Source organism: Arachis duranensis, chromosome 7, assembly GCF_000817695.3.
Source record: "Arachis duranensis cultivar V14167 chromosome 7, aradu.V14167.gnm2.J7QH, whole genome shotgun sequence".
Lineage (NCBI taxonomy): Eukaryota > Viridiplantae > Streptophyta > Magnoliopsida > Fabales > Fabaceae > Arachis > Arachis duranensis.
Genome location: NC_029778.3, coordinates 32292612 through 32303912, shown reverse-complemented (window position 1 = coordinate 32303912; position 11301 = coordinate 32292612). Strand labels below are relative to the sequence as shown.

General features: G+C 33.8%; 1 protein-coding gene across 4 annotated transcripts; it reads right to left on the bottom strand.

Moving 5' to 3' along the window:
• Window positions 1–1019: 1019 nt before the first annotated feature.
• LOC107458743 (myb family transcription factor IPN2) lies at window positions 1020–3624 on the bottom strand. Of its 4 annotated transcripts, none has more exons than XM_016076944.3 (6): window positions 3303–3624; window positions 2835–2911; window positions 2570–2627; window positions 2382–2448; window positions 2257–2326; window positions 1020–1933 (listed from the first exon to the last, which is right to left on the bottom strand). In XM_016076944.3, exons 1-6 carry the CDS (start codon window positions 3478–3480, stop codon window positions 1238–1240), a joined length of 1146 nt encoding a protein of 381 aa, XP_015932430.1. In that variant the 5' UTR covers window positions 3481–3624; the 3' UTR covers window positions 1020–1237. The 4 variants fall into 4 exon arrangements, with proteins under 4 accessions (XP_015932430.1, XP_015932429.1, XP_015932432.1 ...); XM_016076943.3 differs by having other exon boundaries at window positions 2561–2627; window positions 3303–3623; XM_016076946.3 differs by having other exon boundaries at window positions 2257–2299; window positions 3303–3623.
• Between the last annotated feature and the right edge of the window lie 7677 nt (window positions 3625–11301).

Sequence of the window (11301 nt, the reverse complement as noted above, 5' to 3'; positions counted from 1 at the left end):
TCTAACACTATATAGGAAAATGACTTAGCATTTTAAAGTTAATTATTCTTCTCTTTTAACCTTTTCTCCTTCTTCACTGCTCCTATCTTTCCAAATTCCATATTACATGCTTGGAGGCCCGGTTTTATCTTTTTATCATTAAAAATTTTAAAAATACATATTGAATAACAATAAGAAAAATTTGGGGTTGTTCTATTTTCCCGAGAGATTTGTCTTCAATCATTGGGCATAACTAACTTGGTTCTAACTAACTAATAATGATTAATGTCCCTAACCGTTATATATAAAGGTTTAACCGAATTACTTGAATTTAGCAATTAAAGCTAAGTCACCTTATAAAAAACACCGCCAAATCCAAGGAGAGAATATTAAATTAAATATTGCAGTAATACGAAAATGCATTCTATCTTTTAATAATTTCAATTTTTGTTTTTTTTTTATTTTACTTTTACAGTTAATATAAATAATGTAACAACACGGGTTGTTCATGATTAGAACTTAATTATTGGAATTTAGAAGAGCGCTCCCAAGACACACACTATACTCGAAGCAACCTGAATTTATTTTACAAATAAAAAAATAGTATTAATCACCACATAGCAATAGCATCGATCTTAGCGAATAAATATATTTTAGGAAGCTAGAAACTGCTTAGTAGTGACGCAGAGAATGTTTCATAAATGATGTCAGGCTAAAAAAAAAATTCAGTAGAGAAGTGGGGGTCCAAGAAAAAAGAGATATAAAGAGAAAACCAGCAACGTGGTTAAAAAGAAGAAAAGTTATCTCTATATCCTCGAATTTTTCACACATATCATCATAACAACATGCAAGTAACTAATTTTCCCATAAACAATAATTGAATATTGAATATTGAAACAAGCTCAGCATACAAACATACATACATAAAAACCAATCATCAAAATGAAGTTGAAAAACCAAGTGAGAATAATGCTCACATTTCAAGCACATAATCACTTGTGCTTATACGATAATTATACTAATAAAAGTTAGAATTAGAATAATAATAATAAGACTCATATACTTGGCCATGCAAACGGCATTATACCCACATAATAATAAACAGTACTTGATGAGAGGAGGAAATAACCCTCGTATGAGCTTCTAATTTTACCAAAATACCCCAACTCGAAAAAAACCCTAGATATATGATACTATTCGGAGAGAGTTATTTAATTAAGTCGTCATCATCATAATCAATTACAATCGAGAAGCATTCTCATCCAAATGGTGAGCTTCTACCTTGTGCCATGGTTCCAGTGCTGATCATAGGACTCATCCTTCTGGGTGAAGGCCTTTCAAGCTTCATAGAAGCATCAAATTTCTTGTTATCTCCGTCAGCACCTTGAAGAACAGGCTTTGTGTCATAGATCTCAGCCATTGGATCAATCTCATGAGTTCCTCTATGATCCATCTGGATTTGTTCACCTTTGAACAAAGGATCATCACCAAGGCATGAAGAAGCTGTTCCCAAATCTTGAAGCCTAAGATCGTCACTCCAAATCAAAGGGCTTTTCCCAGTGTTGTTGCCACTACCATAAGGGTTTGACCTCTTCTTGTTATTACTATTGTTATTGCTCCCACCAAGGCAAAGACCCTCATTGATTGGAAGGAATCCACTACCGTCAAGGGTTGGCTTCTCCAGGTTTTGGTGAAGGTCAATTTGGTCATTTCCGCCTCCGCCGCCGTACATGTCAAGGTCTTGGAAAGATGTGAAGTTTAGAGGGGAACCATAGTCCTTCATGACACCCATGTCAGGGATTCCATGGGCTCCGCCTCCAATCCCCTTCATGTTCGTTGCCGCTGCCGCCACCGCCCCCATGTTCTCAGTTGCCAGGGTTTGATACGCCTTTTCCAATATGCTTTGCATGTATTTTCCTTGTGCCTCAATCCTTAGCTGAAGATGTTTTTGCACCTGCCATAACAAACCACCATTTTCTCTTTTTAAAGAAAGAAATTATGTCTATCTCTTTGACAAAATGTCTTAATTTGCTAAACATTTATGTTATATGATCAAATTATTTTTTCAATAACTAAATTCAATTAAGTTAGTCTAATGATTTATTGTACAATAAAAATTAATTGAAGAAGAAAAAAGAAATATATAAAAAGAGGAAGAATAAAAATTTAATTAAATTTGGATTAAAAATAACTTATTTACCCGCTATTTTTCTTTACCGAACCTATTTTATTTTAAGCCGTATGTATGTATTTGAAAAAGGATTCGTTTGTGCTTACCTCAAGTTGTTCATGGAGTCTTCGCTGCACCTCTATTTGCATCCTAATCGCATCAACCATGTGTGAGTTACTGTTTCATAGTTTTTTTTTAACACATACAAAAAAACCCGAATTCCCCTGCATACTCGTTCATGTTACGGCCAATCATGGCAGAAGACGAGGCAGTGTTTCGTTGCAGTTCTATTGCCGAAGCTGATGAGAGTGCAAAAAGATTAAAGAGATTATCATCATGAAATCTATAGAAGATCGCATCATATAAAAAAATAAAATGGAAGAACCCTAGAAAGAAGATCGAGTGAGTCACCTCTCATACCATCCTTAATCGAGTGATCGTTGAATTCCTTGTGGGGCTGCTTCCCGAGCCTAAATTTCTATATACGAAAATGCAAACAAACAAATAACAAAAAGTTAAAGGAAATTAGAAAGAGAGAGAGACATATATGTTATGACAAAATCTGGGAACCGGGAGTATGTGTAGTTGTTTGTGTAACAACAGAAGTGTTGTGAACAAAAAGCAAAAGGAAAAAAGGATGCTAAAACTATATGATTTAATTCTTTAGTTTCTATTCAATTCAAACCTGAAGGTGGCTCTTGAGGTGGTAAAGTGTGAGACCCTTCACACCCATAACCCTCATGATGGTTTTAGGAGTCGCCTCTGCAAATTAAAATAAATAAAAAGACTATTTGTTAAAAGATTGATATTATGCATTCCCAAATAATATATACTCATGTAATAATTAACATCTTCATATATCTTTAATTTAACTACTATTTTGTCTAGCTAGCCAAAAAACTCAACAAAAGTAGATGGTAGTGACGATCTTCGAAACCATATTGAAATATACCACTCTCTAATAGATCAGAATACAACAGAACAAAGAAACTTAAAAGTTACAGATTTAGTTTTACATTTTAGAATTATTTTTTCTTTTGAGAGTGGAGCGTTTCATTATTATCGAAAAAGGAAAAATCCATGATACGACGGGAACCCAGAAATTAAGAACCCATTAGATAGAAAGAGAAAAGAAGAAGAAGAAGAATAGTACTATCAGGGCCACCAAGCTGAGTAACAGCATCAACGAAACGTTCATGGAGTTCAACGGTCCAACGGAGGCGAGGTTTGGGGTCAGTGGTGAGAACGAGACCCGAGTCGCCTTGAACACACATGGGTCTGTCATGGGAATTCATAGTTGAGGGCTTCTTTGGAGGGAACATTCTTTCCATCTCTTACTTTCTCTCTTTCTTTCTCTCTCTCTCTCTCAAGAGATTCAAGAAGAACAAATGCGATATGCAGAATAGGGGAGAAGAGAATAGGGTGCGCTTTTGAAGAAGAGAGGAGAGAGGGCGGTGCTATGTATGTATGTATATGGCTTTTCCCTTCTCAGCTATAAAGCTATTAGCATATGGCACCGGACCAGCTACGGAACCTTTCTTAAAACAACTCTCTCAATTAACACATCAAATTTTAACAATTTTCAGTACTATAAATATTAAATTATTTTAATTTATTATATATACCAATTCTGACTATTTATTTTATGTATATAAATTCTTAAAACTACAAGTATAAATTACTCTTAACTAAGTACTAATTTAAAATAATAATAATGGTTGGTCTTGTAGTATTGTTGACAAATATCAAGTAAGTAGTGTACACTTTTTTATGTACTTAGACTTTTAAATTACAAGATTATTATTTGTTAGACTATTACAGTAATAGTAATTCTTTCTTCAATTACTACTACTTTGTCTGTTTTTCTATCTCATCACTTCTTTAGTTTACAAGTTGAATCTGCTAGTGTATGTTAATAAGGGTCGGGTATGGCTAAGAGAAAAAAGAGTAATGATAAGAAAGTAATATTATAATAAATTGTTAAATAAATTCAGTATAAATTTTACTAATAAAAATGAATTTTTGTTGACTTTAAATTTTGAATATTTTTTTAAGAGTTTTAGATTTTTTTTTAATGTTAAATGTTGATTGTAATATTAGTTTCTAAAACTTTATCAAGAAAAGAATAGTGCCATATTTAACAATTGCGTCAGTATGATTCTTAAAGATAACAATATTGTTTCAACATTATTTGGGTGTTTTTCTTATTTAATTAGTATAAGGAAAATTCATGGTTTGTTTTTAATGGTGCCAATTTGATTGCTGTAACATTCAACTTCATGGGATAAAATTTTGTTGTAATTTTTATATTTTTGTATAATAGTTCTGATGAAAAAAGTTGTTAAGTATCTTAATGGATTGGATCGACCAAATTGTTGAAAGAACGTGTTGATGGTATTTTTTTTTTCAAAATGTTGTTTGTACATATTAAATAGAACGAAGCATATAATCAAGTAAACACTTTTAAAATTTAAGGATAAAAATACAAAAAAGATGAGTAAGATCTGATTTGATATAAGTATGGTATAATTAGTGTCTACGGTACTAATTAACTTTTGAAGTGTGCAAATAATAATATTATTTGGTTTCTTTATAGAAAATTAAAAAAAAAAAAAACAAATAAAGCTAACCCTATTCTAACATGCAGACCAGCCTTTGTCAAAAGAAACCTCGCTCCTTCTCCTTCTCTCTATCTCTCTCTCTCTTTCTATTTCTTTCCGTCTCTCATTATCTCACATTCCTTCCTTGGATACTTTATTGAGCATGAATAGTTAATTACATTCTAAATAGAGATACCCTTTATTGTTAAAATATTGGGTATGCATAGATATATAGCTTTTTGGGGCCATCATGAGTGTGAGACCATCCAATGATGATGTTGGAAAAAAATGGACTATGCAACATTTAATTAATTAATTTATTTCAGGTATAGTACAGTAGCCATAGTTAAATGTAATTGAACAATAATTTTTGCTTGATGAATTATGGACAACATAATCTCACATTTGGCTGTTTATGTGTTATGGCATAATGCATGGGGGCATTTCGTGGTACGACACCTTTTTTAGCATAATTATTAGTACGAACCTCGTCAATGACCTATCAGATACAATGGTAATAATAGAAAGCATTATTGACTTTATATGTGTCTCAATCATATGAGTATATATTTAGCAGAGTAGTGCTTCCTGGTTATTTTAGGATTGGTCCTTACAATAATGAGCATATTATATATTGTTGGCATATTGTAAGATTAATAATAATCTCTATGGGCTCATTTTTTTTTTTGTGTTTACTACGGTACGATGATAAATTCATACGTATCGATACGTTAAAAATATAGACAAATAATAATAAGTCATGTGAAATTTATTTTTCACATCAATATTTAATTTTTTCTTTTTTAAATATATATTATATCACCGCTTTTATTAATACACCTCTTTTAATTAAATAAAAATAAAAATATTTTTTAATTTAATTTTATAAAAAAGTTTTAAACATCCTTATTTTATTTAATTAAAAGAGGTGTATTAGTAAAAGTGGTGATATAATATATATTTAAAAAAAATAAATATTGATGTAGAAAATAAATTCCACGTGACTTGTTACTATTTGTCCATATTTTTAACGTATCGGTACATATGAATTTATTATCGTATCGTAGCAAACATCTTTTTTTTTATAGTGAAAGCTCATCGTTTCTTTATGTTAGAGATATAACTTTAGTTTTTTTTTATTAATTTAAATATTTGAAATGAATAATTTTATGATATAATATTAGAATTTTGTGTCTAAAAAAATAATATAAAATAAATAAAAAAAGATGTATATAAAAATCAAACAAATTTAAAAAGTTCTTGTTTCATAACACTATAATTAATATTAAAAAAATCAAAATATAAATTAAATCACCAGATTATTCCGCTCAAATTACTTTCTCCGATCCAAAACAAATATCGATTTTTCTAAAATGGTTTTATTTAGTCCAAAATAATGATGATTTATTAAAGGTAAAGATAATATTAATTAATTTTTTTCACTAATAATAACCTTAGCAATATGAGAACAAGAGTAAGTAAATTAAAAAATATATAAAAGAAAAATAATTAATAAAGATAATTTTACACATTCCCATAAACTTATTTAAAATTAATTGTTTTGATTATTTCATTAACCCATGTGTAATTATAAATGCACAATTACTTTATGCCAAAAGAAATAACAATCAATTTTTGACACCTAACCCGTGCTCCCAAATAATTGTTTCCTATAAATAGAAATTTTAGAGGACAAGTTTTTTTTTCCATATTTGGCCAACACTGTAATTTTATGCAATTCCATATATATTTTCAGGCTTTTGCACGTAGATATAGAAGATGTTTAGGTGACCCATATTTATGTAGCCAAAAAACTTATTTTATGAAAATTATGATAGGGTTCTTCTATAAAATTATGATATGATTTGGTTAATTACTTTTGTTTCTCAAATATATATTCTCTTACCATTATTAAAAAGACAAAAAAAAAAAAGATGTATTCCCCTTTAGATCCATTTTCTCTTATCTACCGAGTTGTTCCAACACCACTGTAAAGGAGTCTAAGGGAATATAGTTAGCTAGGTTATTGGAGTTAGTTAAAAGTTGTTAGTAGGAAGTTAATTGGACTGTTAGTTCACGTATAGTATGTGTGATGTAAAATCTATTAGTTTGTTATATAGATAGCTTAGACAACAAGTATATAAACATGCACACCGTTATGTAACTTGTTTAATGCAATTTTGCTTAATATCATTTTTGTCCGAATTCTCTCAACTACTCAAACTATTTTTTTGTTCTTTGAGCTCTGCGCTTGATATCTTTATGGTATCTGAGCTTAATTCCGATCAATCATGCATAACTTTCACCACACCATTAATAACACAAATGACACAAGCTTTTTTGAGTCCGATATAACTATGAAACTAAATGAAAAAAAATTTTCTACCATAAAAAGATTATATCGAGTCAATTATATAATTGAAAATTACCAAATACTAAGTCACATCATTGGAGAATTGATTCCCAAAAAATATCTTTTAGTCGAAGATGAAGCTGCAAACACGATTAATCTAAAGTATTCTAAGTGGAAAAAACAAGACGAAATTGTTAAATACTTAACTTCTTGCCTCAAAGCAAAAGATTCACAACTTTCATGGTTGATGTGTCTACAACTCATCAAATTTACACTACAAGATTTTTATTAATTGGTGGAGATTTTATAATAAAAGTTTTTGAAAACCTCCACAACATCATCTATTTGTAGCAATTTACAAAACTCTCCTAAATAAAAATCTCAGCATTTACACAAAATTAAAACATCCACACATCTGAAGCCCACCCAAGCACTCAAAGCCCATAGCAAAATGAAACGTTGGCTTAGTTTCGAGTGAGGGGAGAGTGAGCAAGACATATGAATGAAAACCCTAAATTGCAGCATCATCGTTGCCGTCGCCGTCGTCGTCGTCGCCTCTCCGTCACCGCCACAGTCACAGCTATAGCCATTCATCTCCTTGCCGCTAGTGCCAATGCCATAATGTTCTTCGACAATCTCTTTTTCCGTTATCTCTTCCGTCAACTCATCTCCTCAGGCCGTGACGTGGAAACTTTTGAGATCTCCTTCTGCGTTCTTTTGTGCATTCATTCAGATGAAGATGAATGCATCATCCTTGGAAGACCCTTCCTAGCCACAACAGAAGCTGTGATTGATGTTAGCAGAGGAGAATTAGTCCTTCAATTGAATGGGGACTACCTTGTGTTTAAAGCTCAAGGACCTTCCTCTGCAACCATGGAGAGGAAGCATGAAAAGCTTCTCTCAATATAGAGTCAAAAAGAGCCCCCACAGTCAAACTCTAAGTTTGGTGTTGGGAGGCCACAATCAAACTCTAAGTTTGGTGTTGAGAAGCCCCCTCATTCAAACTCTAAGTTTGGTGTTGGGAGGCCCTCATCATGCTCTGAATATCTGTGAGGCTCCATGAGAGCCCACTGTCAAGCTAATGACACTAAAGAAGCGCTTGTTGGGAGGCAACCCAATTTTTATATATCTAATTTTAATTTTATTTTATTGTTATTTTGTGTGTTATTAGGTTCATGATCATGTGGAGTCACGAAAAAAAATACTAAAATTAAAAACAGAATCAAAAATAGCAGAAGAAAAATCACACCCTGGAAAAAGGACTTACTGGCGTTTAAACGCCAGTAAGGTGCATCTGGCTGGCGTTCAACGCCAGAACAGAGCATGTTTCTGGCACTGAACGCCAGAAACAAGCGACATCCTGGCGTTTGAACGCCAGGAATATGCCTTGTGGAAAGCTGGCGCTGAACGCCAATAACAAGCATGGAACTGGCGTTCAACGCCAGAAACATGCTACACATGGGCGTTGAACGCCCAGAGTGTGCATCACTTCGGCGTTTAAACGCCAGAATGGTGTGCAAAGGCAGTTTACATGCCTAATTGGTGTAGGGATGTAAATCCTTGACACCTCAGGATCTGTGGATCCCACAGGATCCCCACCTAATATATTCTCCCCTCTTCTTAACATTCATTCTCTCTTTCCAATAAACACACTTCCCCAAAAACCCTTCACCAATCACCTCAAACCTCTCTTCCCAATTACCCCCTTCACGATTCACATCCATCCACTCTTCCCGATAAACCCCACCCACCTTCAAAATTCAAAAATCTTTCCCACCCAGACCCACCCTAAATGACCGAAACTACACCCACTCCCCTCCCTATATATACCCTTCCATTCTACTTCATTTTCACACAACACAAACCCCCTCTTCTACACCTTGACCGAAACACCTTCCCTGACTCTCCTCCATATTTTCTTCTTCTTCTTCTTCTCTTCTTTCTTCTCTTGCTTGAGGGTGAGCAATATTTTAAGTTTGGTGTGGTCAAAGCATAATCTTTTTGTTTTTCCATTACCATCAATGGCACCTAAGGTCGGAGAATCCTCTAGAAAAGGAAAAGGGAAGACAAAAGCTTCCACCTCCGAGTATTGGGAGATGGAAAGATTCATCTCCAAAAGCCATCAAGACCACTTCTATGATGTTGTGGCAAAGAAGAAGGTAATCCCTAAGGTCCCTATCAAACTCAAGAAAAATGAGTATCCGGAGATCCGACATGAAATCCGAAGAAGAGGTTGGGAAGTCCTAACCAACCCCATGCAACAAGTCGGAATCTTAATGGTTCAAGAGTTCTATGCCAATGCATGGATCACTAGAACCATGATAAGGGTCAACTTTGATCAAAGGTTGGACCAAGTCCTTAGGGACATATGTGTTGAAGGAGCTTAATGGAAAAGAGACTCCAAAGGCAAGCCAGTTTAACTAAGAAGACTGGACCTCAAGCCTGTGGCTAGAGGATGGTTGGAGTTTATTCAACGCTCCATCATTCTCACTAGCAACCGATCTGAAGTTACTGTGGATCGGGCCATCATGATTCATAGCATCATGATTGGAGAGGAAGTAGAAGTTCATGAAGTCATCTCCCATGAATTTTACAAAATAGCCGAAAAGTCCTCCACCATGGTTAGGCTAGCTTTTCCTCATCTTATTTGCCATCTATGTTACTCAGCTGGAGTTATCATAGAAGGAGACATCCTCATTGAAGAGGATAAGCCCATCACCAAGAAGAGGATGGAGCAAGCAAGAGAGACCCTCCACGGATTTCAAGAGATGCATAAGGAAGCTCATCATCAAGAAATCCCTGAGATGCCTCAAGGGATGCACTTTCCTCCCAACAACTATTGGGAACAAGTCAACACTTCCCTAGAAGATTTGAGCTACAATGTGGAACAATTAAGGGTGGAACATCATGAGCACTCTATCATTCTCTATGAAATAAGAGAAGATCAAAGAGCAATGAGGGAGGAGCAACAAAGGCAAGGAAGGGACATAGAAGAGCTTAAGGACATTGTTGGTCCTTCAAGAAGAAGACGCCACTAAGGTGGTTTCATTCCTTGTTCTTACTTTTCTGCTATTCAGTTTTTATGTTATATGTTTATCTATGTTTTGTATCTCTACTTCATGATCATTAGTGTTTAGTAACTATGTCTTAAAGTTATGAATAATTCCATTAATCCTTCACCTCTTTTAAATGAAAAATGTTTTTAATTCAAAAGAACAAAGAAGTACATGAATTTCAAATTTATCCTTGAATTTAGTTTAATTATATTGATGTGGTGACAAAACTTTTATTTTTCTGAATGAATGCTTAAACAGTGCATATTTTTGATCTTGTTGTTTATGAATGTTAAAACTGTTGGCTCTTGAAAGAATGATGAACAAAGAGAAATGTTATTGATAATCTGAAAAATTATGAAATTGATTCTTGAAGCAAGAAAAAGCAGTGAAAAACAAAAGCTTGCGAAAAAAAAATAGAGAGAAAAAGAAATAGCAAGCAGAAAAAGCCAATAGCCCTTAAAACCAAAAGGCAAGGGTAAAAAGGATCCAAGGCTTTGAGCATCAATGGATAGGAGGGTCCAAGGAAATAAAATCCAGGCCTAAGCGGCTAAACCAAGCTATCCCTAACCATGTGCTTGTATCATGAAGGCCCAAGTGAAAAGCTTGAGACCGAGTGGTTAAAGTCGTGATCCAAAGCAAAAGAGTGTGCTTAAGAGCCCTGGACACCTCTAACTGGGGACTCTAGCAAAGCTGAGTCACAATCTGAAAATGTTCACCCAGTCATGTGTCTGTGGCATTTATGTATCCGGTGGTAATACTGGAAAATAAAGTGCTTAGGGCCACGACCAAGACTCATAAGTAGCTGTGTTCAAGAATCAACATACTTAACTAGGAGAATCAATAACACCATCCGAAATTCTAAGTTCCTAGAGAAGCCAATCATTCTGAACTTCAAAGGAAAAAGTGAGATGCCAAAACTATTCAGAAGCAAAAAGCTACAAGTCCCGCTTATCTAATTAGAATTAATATTCATTGATATTTTGGAATTTATAGTATATTCTCTTCTTTTTATCCTATTTGATATTTAGTTGCTTGGGGACAAGCAACAATTTAAGTTTGGTGTTGTGATGAGCGGATAATTTATACGCTTTTTGGCATTGTTTTTAGGTAGTTTTTAGTAAGTTCAAGCTACTTTTAGGGATG

What these genes read in the sequence shown, in the direction of transcription:
- LOC107458743 (XM_016076943.3), bottom strand. Translation starts at nt 3,480, where the DNA reads ATGGAAAGAATGTTCCCTCCAAAGAAGCCCTCAACTATGAATTCCCAT. An exon ending in ATTGGCCGTAACATGAACGA is followed by an intron (nt 2,327 to 2,381) that starts GTATGCAGGGGA and finishes ACTATGAAACAG; the next exon opens with TAACTCACACATGGTTGATG. An exon ending in GACTCCATGAACAACTTGAG is followed by an intron (nt 1,934 to 2,256) that starts GTAAGCACAAAC and finishes TTGTTATGGCAG; the next exon opens with GTGCAAAAACATCTTCAGCT.